This window comes from Panulirus ornatus, chromosome 35 (genome assembly GCF_036320965.1).
Source record: "Panulirus ornatus isolate Po-2019 chromosome 35, ASM3632096v1, whole genome shotgun sequence".
NCBI lineage: Eukaryota > Metazoa > Arthropoda > Malacostraca > Decapoda > Palinuridae > Panulirus > Panulirus ornatus.
In genome coordinates this window covers 13,533,117-13,560,674 of record NC_092258.1, presented here as the reverse complement: position 1 = coordinate 13,560,674, position 27,558 = coordinate 13,533,117, and the positions used below count along the sequence as shown (strand labels likewise).

The 27,558-nt window shown below is 41.4% G+C and overlaps 1 protein-coding gene across 2 annotated transcripts in view; it reads right to left on the bottom strand.

The window, feature by feature from the left end:
* The window catches only part of Gprk2 (G protein-coupled receptor kinase 2), a 324,238-nt gene that overhangs the window by 4,600 nt on the left and 292,080 nt on the right, over positions 1 to 27,558 (bottom strand). For both annotated transcript variants that reach the window (XM_071683094.1, XM_071683095.1), the window contains exons 11-12: positions 21,554 to 21,697; positions 7,793 to 7,930 (exon numbers count right to left, since the gene is read on the bottom strand). In XM_071683094.1, the coding sequence (XP_071539195.1) occupies positions 7,793 to 7,930; positions 21,554 to 21,697 (282 nt within the window). The remainder of the gene's footprint in view (positions 1 to 7,792; positions 7,931 to 21,553; positions 21,698 to 27,558) is intronic.

The following is a 27,558-nucleotide window of genomic DNA, read 5'->3' as shown; positions in this document are numbered from 1 at the left end:
GATGTTACGAGAGACATGAGAAAGTAAAAAGTTTCAAAGTTTGGCAGCGTAGGGTATGAAACAAACATTGCCACTAGCTCATTCTTGACCTCCTGAAGGTCAAACAGTGAACATGTAACACACAAGCTTGACAAATAATATGTAGTTTAATTAATGGAAGGAGCAGATAAGCTTCATCCACACATGTACTGCTGGCATTCTATCCTCAAAACATACAATCTCTCCTTTTCACACATAACACTTGACAACACTTAACTCACACACACAGACACATAACATTTGACAACACCTAACTCACACACACAAATAACACTTGACAACACTTAACTCACAAAACTCATTCTTCCTAACCAAATTATTCTCCAGTGAATGCTATGCGCTAAACTTGCCTTTTCTGAAAATTGTACATTAGACAGGTACGTTAGGTAGAAACACTGGGTAGAAATGGTAGGTAGGAACATTAGATGAGAGCATTAAGTAGAAGCAGCAGTGTGGATCCCTTAGTGGCAACATTAGGTAGATACATTAGGTAATAACAGTTGGTGGGAACATTAGGTAGGAGCCTCTGAAAACACTGCACTAAAGTTACCCTATGCCAGTGGCACTAAAGGATAAGAAGAGGCACTGGAGTTCACCAGTTATGAAGCCTCTTTTGCCATGGCCACCCCCTCGAGGGAGTTCCCAAAAGGAACAGGTGTCATACAAGCAACCAGTTTTTGGAATAAGAAATCAAAGATACATTCATAAAGAAGGGAAATGTACTAACACTGCAGCAGATGGCAAGTGAATCATGACTTGAGGTCTGACTGGGAGAGCTGTTAAGTTAGACTGCACTGGACTCAACTGTGTCAAGATAGGTAAGGCTAAAACCTCCTCAGATGTGAGAGCAGTGATTCACATAAGGATGAATCAATATTTTGTACAACTGCAGCATACATACATCCATCACTGAAACAGCTTAACAATATGTCAAACATTCTTCTGATTCACAAAACCAGACAGCATGATACACATACAATAACAGTGGAAACTTCTATTCTCTTCCACCAGAATTCAGCCATATCCCCCACAATCATCTCATCTTGCTCTTATCTCACATACACCACCACTCAATTTTTTTTTTAAACTACCTATTCTAATGTTTAACAGCTGTCAAACACTTCCATACTTATTCAAAATCACTGAAATACCACTAGCAACTTACCCTAATCAATAATTTATAAAAGCAATTGCTTTTATAAATTAATTGCTTATTTATTTTTTTTTTATACTTTGTCGCTGTCTCCCGCGTTTGCGAGGTAGCGCAAGGAAACAGACGAAAGAAATGGCCCAACCCCCCCCCATACACATGTATATACATACGTCCACACACGCAAATATACATACCTACACAGCTTTCCATGGCTTACCCCAGACGCTTCACATGCCTTGATTCAATCCACTGACAGCACGTCAACCCCGGTATACCACATCGCTCCAATTCACTCTATTCCTTGCCCTCCTTTCACCCTCCTGCATGTTCAGGCCCCGATCACACAAAATCTTTTTCACTCCATCTTTCCACCTCCAATTTGGTCTCCCTCTTCTCCTTGTTCCCTCCACCTCCGACACATATATCCTCTTGGTCAATCTTTCCTCACTCATCCTCTCCATGTGCCCAAACCACTTCAAAACACCCTCTTCTGCTCTCTCAACCACGCTCTTTTTATTTCCACACATCTCTCTTACCCTTACGTTACTCACTCGATCAAACCACCTCACACCACACATTGTCCTCAAACATCTCATTTCCAGCACATCCATCCTCCTGCGCACAACTCTATCCATAGCCCACACCTCGCAACCATACAACATTGTTGGAGCCACTATTCCTTCAAACATACCCATTTTTGCTTTCCAAGATAATGTTCTCGACTTCCACACATTCTTCAAGGCCCCCAGAATTTTCGCCCCCTCCCCCACCCTATGATCCACTTCCGCTTCCATGGTTCCATCCGCTGCCAGATCCACTCCCAGATATCTAAAACACTTCACTTCCTCCAGTTTTTCTCCATTCAAACTCACCTCCCAATTGACTTGACCCTCAACCCTACTGTACCTAATAACCTTGCTCTTATTCACATTTACTCTTAACTTTCTTCTTCCACACACTTTACCAAACTCAGTCACTAGCTTCTGCAGTTTCTCACATGAATCAGCCACCAGCGCTGTATCATCAGCGAACAACAACTGACTCACTTCCCAAGCTCTCTCATCCCCAACAGACTTCATACTTGCCCCTCTTTCCAAAACTCTTGCATTTACCTCCCTAACAACCCCATCCATAAACAAATTAAACAACCATGGAGACATCACACACCCCTGCCGCAAACCTACATTCACTGAGAACCAATCACTTTCCTCTCTTCCTACACGTACACATGCCTTACATCCTTGATAAAAACTTTTCACTGCTTCTAACAACTTTCCTCCCACACCATATATATTGCTTATAAAAGCAATTAATTGATATTCAAAATAATTTTAAGCATACCAACCAATTCTAAACTCCCAGAGTTCATTTTTATTCATCTGAAATGCTTGCTTGAGTGAACTTTCTATCAACCACTGCCACACTTGTAATCATGCATTTTCCTCTCAATACTTTTATGACAGCTTCAGGGATTTACTAACTTCTCAACACTGATACTTAGTTTCAAATTTGACATTTTCTTTTTTTTAACCGTCATATGTTAATTCATATGTTAAGTCAATTGGGAGGTGAGTTTGAATGGAGAAAAACTGGAGGAAGTGAAGTGTTTTAGATATCTGGGAGTGGATCTGTCAGCGGATGGAACCATGGAAGCGGAAGTGGATCATAGGGTGGGGGAGGGGGCGAAAATTTTGGGAGCCTTGAAAAATGTGTGGAAGTCGAGAACATTATCTCGGAAAGCAAAAATGGGTATGTTTGAAGGAATAGTGGTTCCAACAATGCTGTATGGTTGCGAGGTGTGGGCTATGGATAGAGTTGTGCGCAGGAGGATGGATGTGCTGGAAATGAGATGTTTGAGGACAATGTGTGGTGTGAGGTGGTTTGATCGAGTAAGTAACGTAAGGGTAAGAGAGATGTGTGGAAATAAAAAGAGCGTGGTTGAGAGAGCAGAAGAGGGTGTTTTGAAATGGTTTGGGCACATGGAGAGAATGAGTGAGGAAAGATTGACCAAGAGGATATACGTGTCGGAGGTGGAGGGAACGAGGAGAAGAGGGAGACCAAATTGGAGGTGGAAAGATGGAGTGAAAAAGATTTTGTGTGATCGGGGCCTGAACATGCAGGAGGGTGAAAGGAGGGCAAGGAATAGAGTGAATTGGAGCGATGTGGTATACAGGGGTTGACGTGCTGTCAGTGGATTGAATCAAGGCATGTGAAGCGTCTGGGGTAAACCATGGAAAGCTGTGTAGGTATGTATATTTGCGTGTGTGGACGTGTGTATGTACATGTGTATGGGGGGGGGGGGATTTCTTTCGTCTGTTTCCTTGCGCTACCTCGCAAATGCGGGAGACAGCGACAAAGTATAAAAAAAAAAAAAAAAAAAAAAAAAAAAAAAAAAAAAAAAATGTTAATTCATGTATCTAACATTTCTTGATAAAATCAGCAAAATTTATGAAACTGCATTGTCCATAAAGTATCCCAAGACCTACATTGACAAATCTTTATATAGTTCCAGAAAGATATTTTTCAATTTAAAAGCAAGGAACCTTATAACACTAAAAGCCTTCTTGTACCACCGTGTGACAGAAACTTATTAAGACTGCTCCAACTGCATAAGGAACTTAATATCAATACTGCATTCAAAAACAGATATACAATGAGAAATATGGTCAGAAGAAATTCATTGGAAAATTTAAATGGTTGCATTACCAGATACCATGCAAAGATTGCAACTGTTTACTTATGTCAACATGGAAAAAATGAATTTAAGAATAAAGCAGCATCAGTATAGTGTTTGTGTTGGACAAGAATCATCTACTCTAGTCCTGCACATATGAGACTTCAGACACTCTACTGACTGTAACAATGCTCAGAAAATTTCATTTTGTCACTAAATTGTAGAAAGAAATATCAGTATCTAGCATTACTAAACACAGCTTCCATAATAATCTTTGATTCTTTCCTAATCAAAAGAATTGTCAACATGTATAATGTTATCAGCAAATCCTTGCCTTTGGTGATCACATTTCTTACTTGACATGATGAAGTAATGCACCTTATCTGTCACATATATCCATAAAATCATGTATATACATGTAGTCACTTTCTGCATCATGAAACACAAAAATGTCATCTTGTGTGCTGTCAGTGAACTTGGACAACCTGCTGCTTGAAGATATTCGGCGGTGTTTTCTAAACACCGATATCTTTCATTCAATATCAAAATACTCTAAAGTAATAGTACAGCTCCTCAGAATTCTTGATGACAGAACAGACTATTTATCTATTTATTCATTTTTTTATTCATTTTGCTTTGTCGCTGTCTCCCGCATTAGCGAGGTAGCGCAAGGAAACAGATGAAAGAATGGCCCAACCCACCCACATACACATGTATGTACACACACATCCACACATGCAAATATACATACCTATACATCTCAACGTATACATATATATATATACAAACAGACATATAAATATATACACATGTACATAATTCATACTGTCTGCCTTTATTCATTCCCATCGCCACCTCGCCACACATGAAATAACAACCCCTCCCCCCTCATGTGTGTGAGGTAGCACTAGGAAAAGACAACAAAGGCCACATTCGTTCACACTCAGTCTCTAGCAGTCATGTAATAATGCACTGAAACCACAGCTCCCTTTCCACATCCAGGCCCCACAGAACTTTCCATGGTTTACCCCAGACGCTTCACATGCCCTGGTTCAATCCATTGACAGCACGTCGACCCCGGTATACCACATCGTTCCAATTCACTCTATTCTTTGCACGCCTTTCACCCTTCTGCATGTTCAGGCCCAGATCACTCAAAATCTTTTTCACTCCATCTTTCCACCTCCAATTTGGTCTCCCACTTCTTCTCATTCCCTCCACCTCTTACACATATATCCTCTTTGTCAATCTTTCCTCACACATTCTCTCCATGTGACCAAACCATTTCAAAACACCCTCTTCTGGTCTCTCAACCACACTCTTTTTATTACCACACATCTCTCTTACCCTATTATTACTTACTCGATCAAACCACCTCACACTACATATTGAGGACAATATGTGGTGTGAGGTGTGTGCAAATACCCTCTAAGATGTCAAGAAGTAAATTCTGAATAATTAACAGCCTTATGGATATGCAGACTTTTTACAAATGAGATCCCACATATGAGAAACTCATAGTCAACTCCTGGAGGCAGCTCATCACATATATGGAATATCATGTGTCACTGCATTAACTAAAATGAGAAGCAGGTTAATGAGTGGGAGGGGAGAGAAAAGAAGAAAAACATAGAGTTTTTGAGGATATGGAAAACATGCCTTTCATAAAGGGCCATGTCATAGTTGTTAGACTATCAGAAAAGATATGAAGGAATAGCTAGTTCCAAAGGTTTAAGTTGTAGGGAAAGAAAGGGATATCAGAATGGCCCACCCTCGAGTTGCCATTGGCCACATAGTACTTATGTGATGTAGCAGCCTGCAGAATAATTCATGGTCTAGTTAATGACAAGGACACACAGGAAGCTAGCTCTCTGCGGTAAAAACCAGAGAAACACCTATACAAGAGGGAATGTGAAACACCACGGTGGATTTTTTTTTCCTTTTTGAGATTGACATGATAAAAGCAAATGAAGAGGGAAAGAGGACAGACAAAAGGAGGGAGAGAATTCTGCATTTCAATTGTTCAAGGAAGGAAGGAAGTATCACAACCACCAGTCCTCAAGTGGCTAGTCTCCATGCAGAAGCTGTGGGAGGCAGAAGCCAAAAGCTTGCCACAAGTCCAAACCTTAGAGTGGGAACACGAGAAGACATTTCATCAGAATAGTGGCCAAAATAGTACCTACAGAATTGAGAGACACCTGCAATAATGAAGTATACAGAATGGGAAGGATGAAGAGAGGTGATACCAGGAGAATTAATGAGATGGGAGGCATTGATTCAATTCTAATCAATAATGAGCCACCTCAGATGTGTGAGCAGTATTCCATACTTGGGTGAAAAAAAAACCATAAATGTGAAACACCTGCCCACAAGAAGAATTACGGCATTCAGTCACCACTCTAAGATTTTGGGAAGCAGATTTTATGATGGTGATTGTGCGAGGTTGTCAGGACAGAGTGCAGATGATTATGCCCACGTTCATATTATTACATGGCTGAATTGTGGTGTTCTGAAACTGAACAGAGGGAAATGAATGATTCTTAAAAAGAGATTTAAGGAGAAATTACATTTAGCACCGTTAAACTCTACAAAGTTAATGCTTTCCTAGCCTGCAATGCTGCATAGGTCAGAAATGAGAGAGAAAATATGGTCAGTACAAGAGAGAGAATGAGTAATAAAGAGAGAAGGGGAGGAAAAGTGAGTTAAAGTACGTAAAGTGAATTAATTAGCATAAGCAAATGGTATTAGAGGTAGAAGAGAGGAGAACACTTACTAAGAAAAGAAAGGGAGCAGGTGATAGGACAGAACCCTGAGGAACATTACTATTCACATGATATGAGGAGGAAGTTGCTCTATCAATAAAAAATGATAGAACAGCCTGAGAGAAAATTACAGGTATGAGAACAGAGAGAAGCAATGAAACCAAAGGAAAGGAGATGGAGGGCTACCACAATAGTTTCACCAAAATCCCAGGGAGGAGGACCAGAGGTGGACCATATAGGAGAGAAGATCACCAGTCGATCTAGCACTGTGAAACCCATACTGGTAATCTGAAAGAAGGGAATGGGGTACTAAGTGTCTGAGAAAAAGAGAGTTTTGGAGAATTCCAAAGACTTTGGAGATAGGAGAAGTGAGAGCAATGGGGTGGTAATGAGTGGGGTCAGGGCTGTCTCCTTTCTTAGGGATGGGCTACACTAAGGCATGCTTTAAAGAAGGGAAAGTCTGGTTTTTTAGACAAAGGTGAAATAGGCAAGCAAAGATTGATACCAACACAAAAGGGGCAAGATGGTTCCAGGCACCAGTTTAACACTCCTAAATCATGATGACAGTAACCATCACATGTGGGTGCTGTCTACAATCTATTACACTCTTATTCATTTCTGGACTATACAAAGGAGACAAACATGTCTCCATGGCACAATCCATGCAACCTACTCCACCTCAGAAAGGTACTTCCAAGGTAAACAATCATGAATCATTCATATCTTTCTTCCAAATTTCAACATTAATGGAAACCAAATTTCATGTTTACCAAAAAATCCTAGAAGAAATGTAATAGCTTAATCATCAGGTGATAGCTGCTTTATCATAAAAGACGCTTCCTGCATTTACAGGTGGGCAACAAGTACAATCCTTAAATGCCTTGGCCATCAATCATCTCAGCACCAAGGGTCTTAATAAACATTTAAGAAATTCCCAGAAAGTTCAATCATGTGCTTTGCATGGCACTCTATCATAAGCAGCTATCAGATGATTCCTGTAGAATGGTATCAACAGTGTTTTATAGACTGAAAAGCAAAACTTAGATCACTACTAAGGATAATGTCTAAAACTGTGCATTCACTACTTTTATTTTATCTTCTGTTGGCTGTCTAACACAGGAACAGGATCCATAATTTCAGTACTTAAACACAAAACAAACTTACTTCCTGTTGCCACGGGATTGAGACAGAGCCAGTGTTGAATTTTGAGTAAAAAGAGTCATCTGTAGCATCTAGGTTGACTCCCTTCACTGTACTAAATTGCTCAATATCCAGCACATCCTTTGCATACACTGCATGAGGCTGAAAATATATGACTTATGAAGAATCAAACTCTGATAGTTAAGAATTAACATTTCTATTCATGTGCAGCATATAAAAGCTACATTAAAGATTATTATTTTGCTCTTACACATTGTCCTCTTATTACAATGTTATGAGAAACACATAAATTCTGTGGGTCTGAGGATGTCTGAAGGACTGCTGAGAATGGAATGCACATGTTGAAAAAAAAAAACTATCAGTAAGGGAAAGAAGACCTTAAGAATAATATATTTACCAATCTATATCCTACAGACTTTCTTCTGCCATATAAAAGATGATTCAAACAGAAACCATTTTATACACCACATATGCATACTTTTAGGGATCCTTCCACTAAAACACCCACCTCAGATCATACTACAACAATTTGACCCAGCACTGTATTTCAGTCCTTCTTTTTATCCTCTAAATACACGTTTTAATCTCTTCTCAAGATAGGATTACAAAATCAAGCTGTCTATCAGTAACTAACAAACCTTCCTCATACTGTCTTTTGCTCTCAATTTCATTGTCCTTCAACTTAATTACTTTCTAAACATCTTTAAATTCTTCAGAAAGTCCATCTCTTATGATATATATATCTATATCTATTCATCATACTTTGTTGCTGTCTCCCGCATTAGCAAGGCAGGGCAAGGAAACGGACGAAAGAATGGCCCAACCCACCCACATACACATGTATATACATACACGTCCACACACGCACATATACATACCTATACATCTCAATGTATACATATATATATACACACACAGACATATACATATATACACATGTACATAATTCATACTGTCTGCCCTCATTCATTCCCGTCGCCACCCTACCACACATGAAATGACAGCCCCATCCCCCGCATGTGTGCGAGGTAGCGCTAGGAAAAGACAACAAAGGCCACATTCGTTCACACTCACTCTCTAGCTGTCATGTATAATGCACCGAAACCACAGCTCCCTTTCCACATCCATGCCTTACAAAACTTTCCATGGTTTACCCAAGACACTTCACATGCCCTGGTTCAATCCACTGACAGCACATCGATCCCGGTATACCACATCGTTCCAATTCACTCTATTCCTTGCACGCCTTTCACCCTCCTGCATGTTCAGGCCTCGATCACTCAAAATCTTCACTCCATCTTTCCACCTCCAATTTGGTCTCCCACTTCTCGTTCCTTCCACCTCTGACACATACATCCTCATTGTCAATCTTTCCTCACTCATTCTCTCCATGTGACTAAACCATTTTAAAACACCCTCTTCTGCTCTCTCAACCACACTCTTTTCATTACCACACATCTCTCTTACCCTTCAATTACTTACTTGATCAAACCATCTCACACCACATACTGTCCTCAAACATCTCATTTCCAGCACATCCACCCTCCTCTGAACAACTCTATCTATAGCCATGCCTCGCAACCATATAACATTGTTGGAGCCACTATTCCTTCAAACATACCCATTTTTGATTTCCAAGATAATGTTCTCGACTTCCACACATTCTTCAACGCTCCAAGAACTTTCGCCCCCTCCCCCACCCTATGATTCACTTCCGCTTCCATGGTTCCATCTGCTGCCAAATCCACTCCCAGATATCTAAAACACTTCACTTCCTCCACTTTTTCTCCATTCAAACTTACCTCCCAACTGACTTGTCCCTCAACCCTACTGTACCTAATAACCTTACTCTTATTCACATTTACTCTCTGCTTTCTTCTTTTACACCCTTTACCAAACTCAGTCACTAGCTTCTGCAGTTTCTCACATGAATCAGCCACCAGCGCTGTATCATCAGCGAACAACAACTGACTCACTTCCCAAGCTCTCTCATCCACAACAGACTTCATACTTGCCCCTCTTTCCAAAACTCTTGCATTCACCTCCCTAACAACCCAATCCGTAAACAAATTAAACAACCATGGAGACATCATGCACCCCTGCCGCAAACCTACATTCACTGAGAACCAATCACTTTCCTCTCTTCCTACTCGTACACATGCCTTACATCCTCGATAAAAACTTTTCACTGCTTCTCACAATTTGCCTCCCACACCATATATTCTTAATACCTTCCACAGAGCATCTCTATCAACTTTATCATATACCTTCTCCAGATCCATAAATGCCACATACAAATCCATTTGCTTTTCTAAGTATTTCTCACAAACATTCTTCAAAGCAATCCACACATCCTCTACCACTTCTGAAACCACACTGCTCTTCCCCAATCTGATTCTCTGTACATGCCTTCACCCTCTCAATCAATACCCTCCTATATAATTTCCCAGGAATACTCAACAAACTTATACCTCTGTAATTTGAGCACTCACTTTTATCTCCTTCGCATTTGTACAATGGCACTATGCAAGCATTCCCCCAATTCTCAGGCACCTCACCATGAGTTATACATACATTAAATAACCTTACCAACCAGTTAACAACACAGTCACCCCATTTTTAGTAAATTCCACTGCAATACCATCCAAACCCGCTGCCTTGCCGGCTTTCATCTTCCGCAAAGCTTTTACTACCTCTTCTCTGTTTACCAAATCAACCTCTTCTCTGTTTACCAAATCATTCTCCCTAACCCTCTCACTTTGCACACCACCTCGACCGAAACACCCTATATCTGCCACTCTATCATCCAACACATTCAACAAACCTTCAAAATACTCACCCCATCTCCTCACATCATCACTATTTATCACCTCCCCATTAGCCCCCTTCACTGATGTTCCCATTTGTCCCCTTGTCTTTCCCACTTTAATTACTTCCTTCCAAAACATTTTTTTATTCTCCCTAAAATCTAATGATATTCTCTCACCCCAACTCTCATTTGCCTTCTTTTTCACCTCTTGCTCCTTTCTCCTGACCTCCTGCCTCTTTCTTTTATGCATCTCCCACTCATTTGCATTATTTCCCTGCAAAAATTGTCCATATGCCTCTCTCTTCTCTTTCACTAATACTCTTACTTCTTTGTCCCACCACTCACTAACCTTTCTAATCTGCCTACCTCCCATGCTTCTTATGCTACAAGCATCTTTTGTGCAAGCCATCACTGCTTCCCTAAATACACCCCATTCCTCCTCCACTCCCCTTGCGTCCTTCGTTCTCACTTTTTTCCATTCTGTACTCAGTCTCTCCTGGTACTTCCTCACACAAGTCTCCTTCCTAAGCTCACTTACTCTCACCACTCTCTTCACCCCAACATTCTCTCTTCTTTTCTGAAAACCTCTACATATCTTCACCTTCGCCTCCACAAGATAATGATCAGACATCCCTCCAGTTGCACCTCTCAGCACATTAACATCCAAAAGTCTCTCTTTTGCACACCTATCAATTAACATATAATCCAATAGTATTCTCTGGCCATCTCTCCTACTTACATACATATACTTATGTATATCTCTCTATTACATTAAATCTCCTCAATCCACCTGTTTATTTTCTAGCATCACCCATTTTCTGGACACTTCTAGGAAAATGGCAAATCTAGCAAACTGCCAGTGAATCCTGCTACCCATTTGAGAATGGGAAAATTTAGTTCTCAGGTTGGCCGTTCACCAAAGTGGTGCATTGGAGCTTTACCGTCAACTAGTACTCCCAGCTGGATAACGGCATCTCTCACTTTAACATCCCTTCATCAGTATATTCAACCTGCATCTGCACATAACTAAGACGCTTCAAAGAAAAGCAAAAGGCCAAGAGGACTGTTGTGGTTTAAAAAAATGCAAACAAAGGTCACTTTCTAATTTGGAAAAGGTTATATGTGAAACTTTTGAAACTGGCTTATCAACTGTATATTACCTGAAGAGAAACATAATGAACCTACATAAATTAATATCTGACAGTAACACAAATAAAGGAATGACAAAGTGTAAATATATTCCTAAAGCAGAAAGTGCTTCCTTTGATGCAGCATTAATGACTTGGGTCAGACTGCAATGCAGTAAAGATATAACCATTAGTGGGTACACGCTAAAGGAGCAAGCTACATCACTGTGCAATGTAATACTTTTCTATGTATAATACGATTCCCCTCTCCTATATTTCAACTTTCTCAAAGGGGAAACAGAAGAAGGAGTCATGCGGGGAGTGCTCACCCTCCTCGAAGGCTCAGATTGGTGTGTCTAAATGCATGTGGATGTAACCAAGATGAGGAAAAAGGAGAGATAGGTAGTATGTTTGAGGAAAGGAACATGGATGTTTCGGCTATGAGTGAATCAAAGAGTGGTTTGGGAGTAAAGTCAGGAGTTGGTGAGAGAACACAAGCAAAGGAAGGAGTAGCACTACTCCTGAAACAGGAGTTGTGGGAGTATGTGATAAGAGTGTAAGAAAGCAAACTCTAGATTGATATGGGTAAAACTGAAAGTGGATGGAGAGAGATGGGTGATTATTAGTGCCTATGCATCTGGGCAGGACAAGAAAGATCATGAGAGGCAAACATTTCGGGAGCAGCTGAGTGAGTGTGTTAGCAGTTTTGATGCACGAGACTGGGTTATAGTGATGGGTGTTTTTGAATGCAAAGGTGAGTAATGTGGCAGTTGAGGGTATAATTGGTGTACATGGGGTGTTCAGTGTTGTAAATGGAAATGGTGAGGAGCTTGTAGATTTGTGTGCTGAAAAAGGACTAGTGACAGGGAATACCTGGTTTAAAAAGAGATATACATAAGTATACGTATGTGAGTAGGAGAGATGGCCAGAGAGCATTACTGGATTACGTGCTCATTGATAGTCACGTGAAAGAGAGACTTTTGAAAGTTAATGTGCTGAGAGGTGCAACTGGAGGGATGTCTGATCATTATCTTGTGGAGGTGAAGGTGAAGATTTGTAGAGGTTTTCAGAAAAGAAGAGAGTGGTGACAATAAGTGAGCTTGGGAAAGAGACTTGTGTGAGGAAGTACCAGGAGAGACTGAGTGCAGAATGGAAAAAGGTGAGAGCAAAGGACGTAAGGGGAGTGGGGGAGGAATGGGATGTATTCAGGGAAGCAGTGATGGCTTGTGCAAAAGATGCTTGTGGCATGAGAAATGTGGGAGGTGAGCAGATTAGAAAGGGTAGTGAGTGGTGGGAAAAAGAAGTAAGATTATTAGTGAAAGAGAAGAAAGAGGCATTTGGACAATTTTTGCTGGGAAATAATGCAAATGACTGGGAGATGTATAAAAGAAAGAGACAGGAGGTCAAGAGAAAGGTGCAAGAGGTGAAAAAGAGGGCAAGTGAGAGTTGGGGTGAGAGAGTATCATTAAATTTTAGGGAGAATAAAAAGATGTTTTGGAAAAAGGTAAATAAAGTGCATAAGACAGAGAACAAATGGGAACATTGGTGAAGGGGGCTAATGGGGAGGTAATAACAAGTAGTGAGTATTTTCAAGGTTTGTTGAATGTGTTGGATGACAGAGTGGCAGATATAGGGTGTTTTGGTCGAGGTTGGTGTGCGAAGTGAGAGGGTCAGGGAGAATGATTTGGTAAACAAAGAAGAGGTAGTGAAAGTTTTGCGGAAGATGAAGCCGGCAAGGCAGAGGGTTTGGATGGTACTGCAGTGGAATTTATTAAAAAATGGGGTGACTGTGTTGTTGACTGGTTGGTGAGGATATTCAATGTATGTATGGCTCATGGTGAAGTACCCGAGGATTGGGGGAATGCATGCATAGTGCCATTGTACAAAGGCATAGGGGATAAAGGTGTGTTCAAATTAGAGAGGTATAAGTTAGTTGAGTATTCCTAGGAAGTTGTATGGTAGAGTATTGATTGAGAAGGCGGAGGCATGTACAGAGCATCAGATTGTGGGGGTGGGGGGTGGGGGGGTGGGGGGGGAGAGCGGTGTGATTTAGGAAGTGGTAGAGGATGTGTAGATCGGGTGTTTGCTTTGAAGAATGTATGCGAGAAATACTTAGAAAAACAAATGGATTTGTACGTGGTATGTGTGGATCTGGGGAAGGCATGTGGTGGAGTTGATGGGGATGCTCTGGGGAGGGTATTGAGAGTATATGGTGTGGGAGACAAGTTGCTAAAAGCAGTGAAAAGTTTTTATCGAGGATGTAAGGCATGTGCATGAGTGGGAGGAGAGGAAAGTGATTGGTTCCCAGTGAATGTCAGTTTGTGGCAGGGGTGCGTGGTTTAATTTGTTTACGGATGGGGTTGTTGGGGAAGTGAATGCAAGAGTTTTGGAGAGAGGGGTAAGTATGCTGTCTGATTTAGATGAGAGAGCTTGGGAAGTGTCAGTTGTTGTTCGCTGATGATACAGTTAGAAACTGCAGAAGCTGCAGAGTTTGGTAAAATTTGTGAGAGAAGAAAACTGAGAGTAGGTGTGAGTAGGAGCAAGGTTATTAGGTACAGTAGGGTTGAGGGACAAGTCAACTGGGAGGTAAGTTTGAATGGAGAAAAACTGGAGGAAGTGAAGTGTTTTAGGTATCTGGGAGTGGATTTGGCAGCAGATGGAACCATGGAAGTGGAAGTGAGTCACAAGGTGGGGGAGGGGGCGAAGGTTCTGGAAGCAATGAAGAATGTGTAGAAGGGGAGAACATTATCTCAGAAAGCAAAAACGGGTATGTATGAAGGAATAGTGATTCCAACAATGTTATATGGTTGCGAGGCATGGGCTATGGATAGAGTTATGCGGAGGAAGGTGGATGTGTTGGAAATGGGATGTTTGAGGACAATACATGGTGTGAGGTGGTTTGATCGAGTAAGTAATGAAAGGGGAAGAGAGACGTGTGGTTATAAAAAGAGTGTGGTTGAGAGAGCAGAAGAGTGTATATTGAGATGGTTTGGTCGCATGGAAATTAAGTAAGGAATGATTGACAAAGAGGATATATGTGTCAGAGATGGAGGGAATGAGGAGAAGTGGGAGACCAAATTGGAGGGGGAAGGATGGAGTGAAAAAGATTTTGAGTGATCGGGGCCTGAACATGCAGGAGGGTGAAAGGCGTGCAAGGAATAGAGTGAATTGGAATGATGCAGTATACCGGGGTCCACATGCTGTCTATGGATTGAATCAAGGCATGTGAAGCATCTGGGGTAAACCATGGAAAGTTCTGTGGGGCCTGGATGTGGAAAGGGAGCTGTGGTTTCAGGGCATAATACATTACAGCTAGAGACTTGAGTGTGAGCGAATGTGGCCGTTGTTGTCTTTTCCTAGCGCTACCTTGTGTGCGTGTGGGGGGAGGGGGGTTGTCATTTCATGTGTGGCGGAGTGGCAACGGGAATGGATAAAGGCAGCAAGTATGAATTATGTACATGTGTATATATGTATATGTCTGTGTATGTATATACATGCATACGTTGAAATGTATAGATATGTATATGTGCATGTGTGGACGTGTATGTATAAACATGTGTACGTGGGAGGCTAGGGCCATTCTTTCATCTGTTTCCTTGCGCTACCTTGCTAACGCAGGAGACAACAACAAAGTATAATAAATAAATACATCTTTTCTTTCTTTTAAACTATTCGCCATTTCCCTGCGTTAGCGAGGTAGCGTTAAGAACAGAGGACTGGGCCTTTGTGGAATATCCTCACCTGGCCCCCCTCTGTTCCTACTTTTGGAAAATTAAAAAAAAAACGAGAGGGGAGGATTTCCAGCCTCCCGCTCCCTCCCCTTTTAGTCGCCTTCTACGACACGCAGGGAATACGTGGGAAGTATTCTTAATCCCCTATCCCAGTGATAATATTCTATTGATGTACAGTACAATGTAAAGTAATTTGAACAAAAAATAGCAATATAGAAATGCAAAATTTTTCACATTTTTTTTTCATTTATCAAAACAAAATATGACTAACAAACTACAAGATCCAGCAAGGCTCAGTACCCAAGGTTGCAGCTGCCAGATTTGGACGACTTCCCTACCTCCTAATTACTACATGTTACTGACCATTTTTCTGTCATACGTGTGCTATAACACTTTTCCTAACAATTGATAGTTCGCATTTCTGTCTATGCTTAAAACTCAGCAAAGTCTCAGCTCATCAACTAGCTGATACCTGAGTTTCCTCTCCATTATCCATGGTGAAAAAGTTTTCCGTATATTCAAACTCTTATCATATTTCTATTTTTCATTCAACAAAGTATATTTTACATCAACAATATCATATACGTTAACTTTCAATTCACTTTTTATACTCCTAAATGTCTTTACAGAGGTATAAGTTTGTTGAGTATTCCTGGTAAATTATATGGGAGGGTATTGATTGAGAGGGTGAAGGCATGTACAGAGCATCAGATTGGGGAAGAGCAGTGTGGTTTCAGAAGTGGTAGAGGATGTGTGGATCAGGTGTTTGCTTTGAAGAATGTATGTGAGAAATACTTAGAAAAGCAAATGGATTTGTATGTAGCATTTATGGATCTGGAGAAGGCATATGATAGAGTTGATAGAGATGCTCTGTGGAAGGTATTAAGAATATATGGTGTGGGAGGCAAGTTGTTAGAAGCAGTGAAAAGTTTTTATCGAGGATGTAAGGCATGTGTACGTGTAGGAAGAGAGGAAAGTGATTGGTTCTCAGTGAATGTAGGTTTGCGGCAGGGGTGTGTGATGTCTCCATGGTTGTTTAATTTGTTTATGGATGGGGTTGTTAGGGAGGTAAATGCAAGAGTTTTGGAAAGAGGGGCAAGTATGAAGTCTGTTGGGGATGAGAGAGCTTGGGAAGTGAGTCAGTTGTTGTTCGCTGATGATACAGCGCTGCTGGCGGATTCATGTGAGAAACTGCAGAAGCTGGTGACGGAGTTTGGTAAAGTGTGTGGAAGAAGAAAGTTAAGAGTAAATGTCAATAAGAGCAAGGTTATTAGGTACAGTAGGGTTGAGGGTCAAGTCAATTGGGAGGTGAGTTTGAATGGTGAGAGGCTGGAGGAAGTGAAGTGTTTTAGATATCTTGGAGTGGATCTGTCAGCGGATGGAACCATGGAAGCGGAAGTGGATCATAGGGTGGGGGAGGGGGCGAAAATTTTGGGAGCCTTGAAAAATGTGTGGAAGTCGAGAACATTATCCCGGAAAGCAAAAATGGGTATGTTTGAAGGAATTGTAGTTCCAACAATGTTGTATGGTTGCGAGGCGTGGGCTATGGATAGAGTTGTGCGCAGGAGGATGGATGTGCTGGAAATGAGATGTTTGAGGACAATGTGTGGTGTGAGGTGGTTTGATCGAGTAAGTAACGTAAGGGTAAGAGAGATGTGTGGAAATAAAAAGAGTGTGGTTGAGAGAGCAGAAGAGGGTGTTTTGAAATGGTTTGGGCACATGGAGAGAATGAGTGAGGAAAGATTGACCAAGAGGATATATGTGTCGGAGGTGGAGGGAACGAGGAGAAGAGGGAGACCAAATTGGAGGTGGAAAGATGGAGTGAAAAGGATTTTGTGTGATCGGGGCCTGAACATGCAGGAGGGTGAAAGGAGGGCAAGGAATAGAGTGAATTGGAGCGATGTGGTATACAGGGGTTGACGTGCTGTCAGTGGATTGAATCAAGGCATGTGAAGCGTCTGGGGTAAACCATGGAAGGCTGTGTAGGTATGTATATTTGCGTGTGTGGACGTGTGTATGTACATGTGTATGGGGGGGGTTGGGCCATTTCTTTCGTCTGTTTCCTTGCGCTACCTCGCAAACGCGGGAGACAGCGACAAAGTATAAAAAAAAAAAAAAAAAAAAAAAAAAAAAAAATGTCTTTGTCATTACAGGTAACTCTTGCTATTTCTGCTAATATCACTCTATAACCTGTGTACTCACCTTCCAATTCTTTACATCCTAAAATCTGTGCTCCCCCAAAAGTAATGTATTTGCAATAATTCAACTAAAATGCAGATTTTGGTCGTTGAAATGAAAAACCTCTTCTCTCCCTGACAATGTCCCATAAGCATTTGAAATATTCCCAAAGAATATATAGATCAGGACCTTTTAAGGCCAACTCTAGGGTGATAGTGGCTGCTTTCTCATTATTCAGGCCAATCAGCAATTGCCATCAAGCCGATGACTGACCTATACACCTCCTCTACAAACTCTCATCCTCACCTCCACAACATAACGACCAGACATCCCACCAGTTAACCCATTCAGCACATCCACAAGTCTCTCCTTTGCATCCCAATCAAGTAGTACATAATCCAAAACTGCCCTCTTTCCATCACCCCAACTCACTCATGTATACTTATACAGGTCCCTCATTCAACCCATAACTCAACATGTTGTTCATTATTTTCATTCACAACACTAGGTAGCCTATGCCGCTAAGTAAGCCTACTACTGCCACATTGCCACACTACATCTTGCCTTCAAATCCTCCATCATTAATACTCAATCTCTTGCACCAAAATTTCTAACACACTCACTCAACTCCTCTTGAAACATTTGATTCTCTTCCTTACATCTCTCATCTTCAAATGCATTAGCAATGATGATCAGCCACCTCTTGTAATCCATTTTCATAGTTACCTACATCAGTCTGGGGCTCACTCACTCACACTGTTTAACGCATACCCATTCTCCTTAAGCAGCTACTCCTTCCTTAGCACTTGCCCACACACTAAATCCTGAATTTACCCCTAAGAGAATCAAAGACCATTCTTCCTCCTTCCCCTTTTTTCAATAGAAAAAAAAAATCCAGGTTTCTCTTCTCAAACATGCTCCCTATCTCTCCTGCTCATCTTGATTATATCCACACATATTCAGAAGTGAAGTGTTTTAGATATCTGGGAGTGGATCTGGCAGCGGATGGAACCATGGAAGCGGAAGTGGATCATAGGGTGGGGGAGGGGGCGAAAATTCTGGGAGCCTTGAAGAATGTGTGGAAGTCGAGAACATTATCTCGGAAAGCAAAAATGGGTATGCTTGAAGGAATGGTGGTTCCAACAATGTTGTATGGTTGCGAGGCGTGGGCTATGGATAGAGTTGTGCGCAGGAGGATGGATGTGCTGGAAATGAGATGTTTGAGGACAATGTGTGGTGTGAGGTGGTTTGATCGAGTAAGTAACGTAAGGGTAAGAGAGATGTGTGGAAATAAAAAGAGCGTGGTTGAGAGAGCAGAAGAGGGTGTTTTGAAATGGTTTGGGCACATGGAGAGAATGAGTGAGGAAAGATTGACCAAGAGGATATATATGTCGGAGGTGGAGGGAACGAGGAGAAGAGGGAGACCAAATTGGAGGTGGAAAGATGGAGTGAAAAAGATTTTGTGTGATCGGGGCCTGAACATGCAGAAGGGTGAAAGGAGGGCAAGGAATAGAGTGAATTGGAGCGATGTGGTATACCGGGGTTGACGTGCTGTCAGTGGATTGAATCAAAGCATGTGAAGCGTCTGGGGTAAACCATGGAAAGCTGTGGAGGTATGTATATTTGCGTGTGTGGACGTATGTATATACATGTGTATGGGGGTGGGTTGGGCCATTTCTTTCGTCTGTTTCCTTGCGCTACCTCGCAAACGCGGGAGACAGCGGAAAAAAAAAAAAAAAAAAAATATTCAGAACTCCTCACTTGGCTCCTTTGGTTCCACTTTTAATAACAAAATACTAGAATGCTATGAATTCCAGCTCCCAACTCTGATTCCCTAGTCAACTTCTATAACATGCAGGGAAGTTCTCTTTCTCCCCTGTCTCCAGGGATATACATTATTTCTATTCATACTTGTTTGCTGTTTCCCACATTAGCAAGGTAGCATCAGGAACAAATGAAGGAATGGCCTCATTTTCTCACATCCAATCTTTAGCCATAGTGTATAACACACTGAAACCAGAACATACTACCCACATCCAGGCCCCACAGGCCTTTCCATGGTTTCCCATAACAGCTTCATATGCCCTGGTTCAGCCCACTGACAGCACATCACCCCATGCATAACATATCCTTATTCTATCATCTGCACACCTCACACCCTCTTGCATATTCAGGCCCTAAACACTCAAAGCTTTCACTCCATCCTTCCACCCCTCCATGCTTTCTCCATTTTCCTTGTTCTCTCCACTTCTGATATGTATACTCTCTCAGTCATACTCTTCATATGCTCAGACCATTTCTGCATGCCTCTTCAGCTCTCTATTACATATTCCCCTTACAGCCACATCTCTCTTACCATATCAATTCTTTTTCAATCAACCCTTCTCACACCACATACTGTCCTCCAATATTTCATTTCTAATTCATCCACATCTTCTGTACTTTGTGATCTCTTCTTCCACACATTCCTTACTACACCCAAGACCTTTGCCCAACCACCCACCCACCCAATGGCTCACTTCAGCTCTCATAATTCCATTCGTTGCCATGTCTCTTCCATGTATCTAAACCAATCTACTTTCTCCAGTTCTCCCCATTCAAACTCCCATTCCATAAGAGAATAAGAAAAAGTTTTGGAAAGAGGTTAATAGTTTGAGGAAAAAAGGGAAAAAATGGAAACATAAGTGAAAGGGGAAATGGGAAGTGAAAACAGGCATAAGGTAAAGAGTATATGGAGTGAGCATTTTGAAGGATTGTTGAATGTGTTCACTGAAATCGTGGCACATATGGGGTTTTTATTTAAAATTATGCAAAGTCAGACAGTCATGGCAAGTGGTCTGGTGAAAAGATAAGAGGTTGTGAAATCCTTGCATTAGATGGAGTGAAGAAAAGTAGGGTGATTGTGTTGTTGACTGAGTAGTTGGATTTTCAATGTATGTACGGCTCAAGGTGAGGAGTCTGAGGACTAACAGAATACCTTTATAGCACCACTGTATAAAGGTATGTGGAAAAATCAAAAGGTTGAATTACAGATTTAGAAGTTTATTGAGTGTACCTGGTAAGTTGTATTGAAGAATGGTGAGTGAGAGGGTGGTGGCATGAAAACAGCACCAGACTGGAAAGGAACAATATGGTTTAAGGAGTGACAGAGGATGTGTGCATTAGGTGAGTGTTGGTTGTTACCTCCAGACAGAACATAAGGCTGAAGAGAGTCCAAACAAGTATATTTCCTTGGAATGTATATCATCTTTGATTTGCAAGACAAATCAAAGATGAGAGAAATAACAGTATATAGATTGATCAGAGGGGGCCAGGTGAGGATATTCCAAAAAAGGCCCAGTCCTCTGTTCCTAACGCTACCTCGCTAACGCGGGAAATGGCGAATAGTTTGAAAGAAAGAAGATTGATCAAACGCGGAAAAAAAAAAAAAAAAGATTGATAAAAAAACAATTAGAACAAGAATGTGTACTAGAAATGTTTAACATGGATAAATGATTTAAGCAATGTAACCTACACTTATACATTGCATTAAGACCCAAAGATTCAGTGACTTAACCACATACAAACTACAAGCAGAAATTTTTTCTTATGACATGGTGAGATAATAAGACAAAACAATATGTTAGGTTTTGTAGAATCACATTAAATGCAAAAGATGCAGCAAATTTAGGAAAAATGTATGCAGATATGGTCTAGCTGCCTGTATACAGAGAAACTGCACAAAGAAACATACTAAACATGACGTCTATAATACAAGTAAAAAAATATCTTTGAAGAAAAGTCCTCCAGGAAATTTGTACATGAGATTGCCTGGAAATGTCAAGACTGCACATGCAGACCCATCAATATATATTTGGTTTACAGTCAAGTAATATCTTAATACAGTAAAAAGGTCACTTATTTCCAATGTGTAACTTACATCTGGGACAAAGGGGGGGTCACACATCCCTGCTTCTAATCTTTTCCAGTTGACTGACTTGTAGAAATCATGCGCCTTGACTTCAGCAGCACCATGTCGACCTCGTGAACACCCTAGGCGATCTCGTACATTCTTCTTTAACAACTGTGAGAGTAACATGATGTCAGCTTAATAAATAAAATTACAGTAAACCCTTGATTTAATGGATCTTGATATAATGTATTTTGGATTCAATGGACAAATTATAATGCAGTAAATTGATAATAATTAAAAAAGAAATAAATAATCTCAAGCACCACACCATGCACATTGCATATTGCAATTGTTTTTGGCAGAGAGGGGTAGACTCGCTTTGATTCTGTCTCAGTCTGCCTTAAGCTATAGTGTGGTCAGATTGTATACAGAGTGTTTCTGTTATTCAGAAATGACTTTATTCATCAAATAATTTTGCAATCCTTGCAATTCAAATGGCATCAAGTGATTGTAAAAGGTGTAATGAAAGCAGGTATTTTCTATGCAGCTTCACCTCCACAACCATGCCTGACCTGTCCTACACCTTCAGAGCAATGTCCTGCATGCAGGACATTGCCCATGGACAGCTGGGGCAATGCAGTGGTGTCACCTGCTGTGCCACCCAGCACACAAACCTGGCTCTCTGCTATGGCCTACTCCCTGTTTTGCAAAGCAGTTCTCCATCGCCAGTTTATCAGATAATGTTGCTGTGCTGCTAAAACACCATCTCCCAACTGTCTTCCTGCTGCCAGCTGTGTAAGTAGCTTATCCCCCTCTCACTGGGGGTTGCTGAGACATTGAAGCATAGCCTGAGTCACTTTACTGTTGTGCAGGATACCTCCAACACCCATGTTGCCCCTCAACACCCGTTTGGCTGCCTTTACCGCTGCTTTGGCACATCCCTTGGACTGGAGGAAGTGGGCTGAGGAGATGCAGGCCATGATTCCCCATTTTTTGTATAAAGCTTCCATCTCCTTTTTCTGGACTGGTTTCTCCATCAAAAGCAATTTCCTTACTTGCGCCTCATCTGAAGAGGGTGAGCAGCCTTAGGATAACTTGGGATTTTCCCATGTAGGTTTGAATCCTACTCATTGCACCATGTACGAGGTGCAATGAAAGCAAGTAGTCTGTACTCACATTATTATAAAGAATTATCATTTCACAGGAGAGGGGTGGCATCACCTCTATTTCAGTCTGACTCCTGCCTCTGCCCGGCAAGTGCTCCCACACTGCCGGGTGCCTGCCGCCCATCTATCATACCACACACTAAACCCTACTGTGATAGAGGAGTTAAAAGAAAGTGTGTGAACTTAAATGTGGTGCAGAAATAGGTTACTTTTGATTTAACAGACTTACAGCATTAACGGACAACCCTTAATTAGTCCATTAAATCAAGGGTTTACTGTATTTTCATTTTATAGTCTGATGGGATATATAAAGCATAGGCAGTACACATAAATTTCACAAAATCATCTCAGTCATTAATTTATAAAAAGATTATCAAAAAACACAAAACTCTAGTTTGTACTGACAAAGTGAAGCACTTATAGGACAAAATGAAATCCCAAAGGCAACATACGGTTTCCTACTTCTCCATAACAGATAGAAAAGTAGCATGGAAAGCAGACTGCACAAAACAATATCCACATTTTCCATCTAATTCTGACAGATTTGCTTTTAACGAACAGTTCGGTACTGTGATAACCATGATAAGGAATCACAGCCTCATCTACACTAATAAACTCATAGAATATACTTAAATTTTGACAAATCATTATAAGCATGTTAAGCATTGGCAGTTCCTTAGCTATCTTTGATTGAGCCTGGTTATCATTACCTGCAAAATAAGCACCTCTCAAAAAGGCAATACCTATAATGGAGAACATTAATTCCAGCTAATATTTCACATTTGAGAACATCGTTAAAAATGTTTAGCAGATTTTTTTTTCTTTTAAGCTAACATGCACAGACAGCTGAGGCCCTAATCAAGGCCTTCCCATTAATGATAGCCATGCGAAAGAAAGACTTTTGGATGTTAATGTGCTGGGAGGTGCAACTGGAGGGATGTCTGATCATTATCTTGTGGAGACGAAGGTGAAGATTTGTAGAGGTTTTCAGAAGAGAAGAGGGAATGTTGGGGTGAAAAGAGCGGTGAGAGTAAGTGAGCTTGGGAAGGAGACTTGTGTGAGGAAGTACCAGGAGAGACTGAGTACAGAATGGAAAAGGGTGAGAACTAAGGGCATAAGGGGAGTGGAGGAGGAATGGGATATATTTAGGGAATCAGTGATGGCTTGCGCAAAAGATGCTTGTGGCATGAGAAGTGTGGGAGGTGGGTAGATTAGAAAGGGTAGTGAGTGGTGGGATGAAGAAGTAAGATTATTAGTGAAAGAGATGAGAGAGGCATTTGGAAGATTTTTGCAGGGAAATAATGCAAATGAGAGGGAGATGTATAAAAGAAAGAGGCAGGAGGTCAAGAGAAAGGTGCAAGAGTTGAAAAAGAGGGCAAATGAGGGTTGGGGTGAGAGAGTATCGTTAAATTTTAGGGAGAATAAAAAGATGTTTTGGAAGGAGGTAAACAAAGTGCGTAAGGCAAGGGAGCAAATGGGCACTTCAGTGAAGGGGGCTAATGGGGAGGTGATAACAAGTAATGGTGATGTGAGGAGATGGAGTGAGTATTTTGAAGGTTTGTTGAATGTGTTGGATGATAAGAGTGGCAGATATAGGGTGTTTTGGTCGAGGTGGTGTGCAAAGTGAGAGGGTTAGGGAAAATGATTTGGTAAACAGAGAAGAGGTAGTAAAAGCTTTGCGGAAGATGAAAGCCGGCAAGGCAGCAGGTTTGGTTGGTATTGCAGTAGAATTTATTAAAAAAGGGGATGACTGTATTCTGGACTGGTTGGTAAGGTTATTTAATGTATGCATGTCTCATGGTGAGGTGCCTGAGGATTGGTGGAATGCTTGCATAGTGCCATTGTACAAAGGCAAAGGGGAAAAAAGTGAGTGCTCAAATTACAGAGGTATAAGTTTGCTGAGTATTCCTGGGAAGTTATATGGGAGGGTATTGACTGAGAGGGTGAAGGCATGTACAGAGCATCAGATTGGGGAGGAGCAGTGTGGTTTCAGAAGTGGTAGAGGATGTGTGGATCAGGTGTTTGCTTTGAAGAATGTATGTGAGAAATACTTAGAAAAGCAAATGGATTTGTATGTGGCATTTATGGATCTGGAGAAGGCATATGATAAGAGTTGATAGAGATGCTCTGTGGAAGGTATTAAGAATATATGGTGTGGGAGGCAAGTTGTTAGAAGCAGTGAAAAGTATTTATCGAAGATTTAAGGCATGTGTACGTGTAGGAAGAGAGGAAAGTGATTGGTTCTCAGTGAATGTAGGTTTGCGGCATGGGTGTGTGATGTCTCCATGGTTGTTTAATGTGTTTATGGATGGGATTCTGTTAGGGAGGTGAATGCAAGAGTTTTGGAAAGAGGGGGCAAGTATGCAGTCTGTTGTGGATGAGAAAGCTTGGGAAGTGAGTCAGCTGCTGTTCGCTGATGATACAGTGCTGGTGGCTGATTCGTGTGAGAAACTGCAGAAGCTGGTGATAGAGTTTGGTAAAGTGTGTGAAAGAAGAAAGCTGAGAGTAAATGTGAATAAGAGCAAGGTTATTAGGTACAGTACAGTAGAGTTGAGGGTCAAGTCAATTGGGAGGTAAGTTTGAATGGAGAAAAGCTAGAGGAAGTGAAGTGTTTTAGATATCTGGGAGTGGATTTGGCAGCGGATGGAACCATGGAAGTGGAAGTGAATCATAGGGTGGGGGAGGGGGCGAAAGTTCTGGGAGCATTGAAGAATGTGTGGAAGTTGAGAGCATTATCTCGGAAAGCAAAAATGGGTATGTTTGAGGGAATAGTGGTTCCAACAATGTTATATGGTTGCGAGGCGTGGGCTATGGATAGAGTTGAGCGGAGGAAGGTGGATGTGCTGGAAATGAGATGTTTGAGGAGAATATGTGGTGTGAGATGGTTTGATCGAGTAAGTAATAATAGGGTAAGAGAGATGTGTGGTAATAAAAAGAGTGTGGTTGAGAGAGCAGAAGAGATTGACCAAGAGGATATATGTGTCAGAGGTGGAAGGAACGAGGAGGAGTGCGAGACCATATTGGAGGTGGAAAGATGGAGTGAAAAAGATTTTGAGTGATCGGGGCCTGAACATACAGGAGGGTGAAAGGCGTGCACGGAATAGGGTGAATTGGAACAATGTGGTATACCGGGGTCGATGTGCTGTCAATGGATTGAACCAGGGCATATGAAGCGTCTGGGGTAAACCATGGAAAGTTCAGAGGGGCCTGGATGTGGAAAGGGAGCTGTGGTTTCAGTGCATTATTGCATGACAGCTAGAAAGTGAGTGTAAACAAATGTGGCCTTTGTTTTCTTTTCCTAGCACTACCTCACTCACATTTGGGGGGAGGCGGTTGTTATTTCATGTGTGGCAGGGTGGCGATGGGAATGAATAAAGGCAGACAGTATGAATTATGTACATGTCTATATATGTATATGTCTGAGTGTGTATATATATGTTTACATTGAGATGTATAGGTATGTATATTTGTGTGTGTGGACGTGTATGTATATACATGTGTATGGGGGTGGGTTGGGCCATTTCTTTCATCTGTTTCCTTGTGCTACCTCGCAAACGCGGGAGACAGCGACAAAGCAAAATAATAAAAAAAAAAATATTCCTATGAGTCTACAGGGAAAATGAAACACAAAAAGTTCCCAAATGCACTTTTGTGTAAATATCACATCATCAGGGGAGACACAAGAGAAAAATATAACAGTCCGTTGATATACATCGAAGAGATGAAGCTAAGATGCCATTTGTTAAACACACACACACACACACACATATATATATATATATATATATATATATATATATATAATTTCCTAAGAAAGGGCAGGGGGGTGATTGTGTTGTTGATTGGTTGGTTTGGATTTTTAACGTATGTATCGATCACGGTGAGGTGCCTTTTGACTGATGAAATGCATGTATAGTGCCACTGCATAAAAGCAAGGGGAAGTGTTCAACCTACATAGGTACAAGCCTGCTGAATTGTATGGGAAAGCAGTGATTGAGAAGGTGAAGGCACATACGGAGCACTGAACTGTGGAGGAACAATATGGTTTCAGAAGTGGTAAAGGATGTGCAGATCATAAACGCTATGTGAGTGTGAACGAATGTAAGGGTAAGAGAGATGTGTGGAAATAAAATGAAGATGGTTGAGAGAGCAGAAGAGGGTGTTTTGAAATATATATGTATATATATATATATATATTATTTATATTTTATTTATTTTGCTTTGTCGCTGTCTCCCGCGTTTGCGAGGTAGCGCAAGGAAACAGACGAAAGAAATGGCCCAACCCACCCCCATACACATATATATACACACACGTCCACACACTCAAATATACATACCTATACATCTCAATGTACACATATATATACACACACAGACACATACATATATACCCATGCACACAATTCACATTGTCTGCCTTTATTCATTCCCATCGCCACCTCACCACACATGGAATACCATCCCTCTCCCCCTCATGTGTGCGGGGTAGCGCTAGGAAAAGACAACAAAGGCCTCATTCGTTCAAACTCAGTCTCTAGCTGTCATGCAATAATGCCCGAATCCACAGCTCCCTTTCCACATCCAGGCCCCACACAGCTTTCCATGGTTTACCCCAGACGCTTCACATGCCCTGATTCAATCCATTGACAGCACATCAACCCCGGTATACCACATCAATCCAATTCACTCTATTCCTTGCCCTCCTTTCACCCTCCTGCATGTTCAGGCCCCGATCACACAAAATCTTTTTCACTCCATCTTTCCACCTCCAATTTCGTCTCCAACTTCTCCTCGTTCCCTCCACCTCCGACACATTTATCCTCTTGGTCCATATCTCCTCACTCATTTTCTCCATGTGCCCAAACC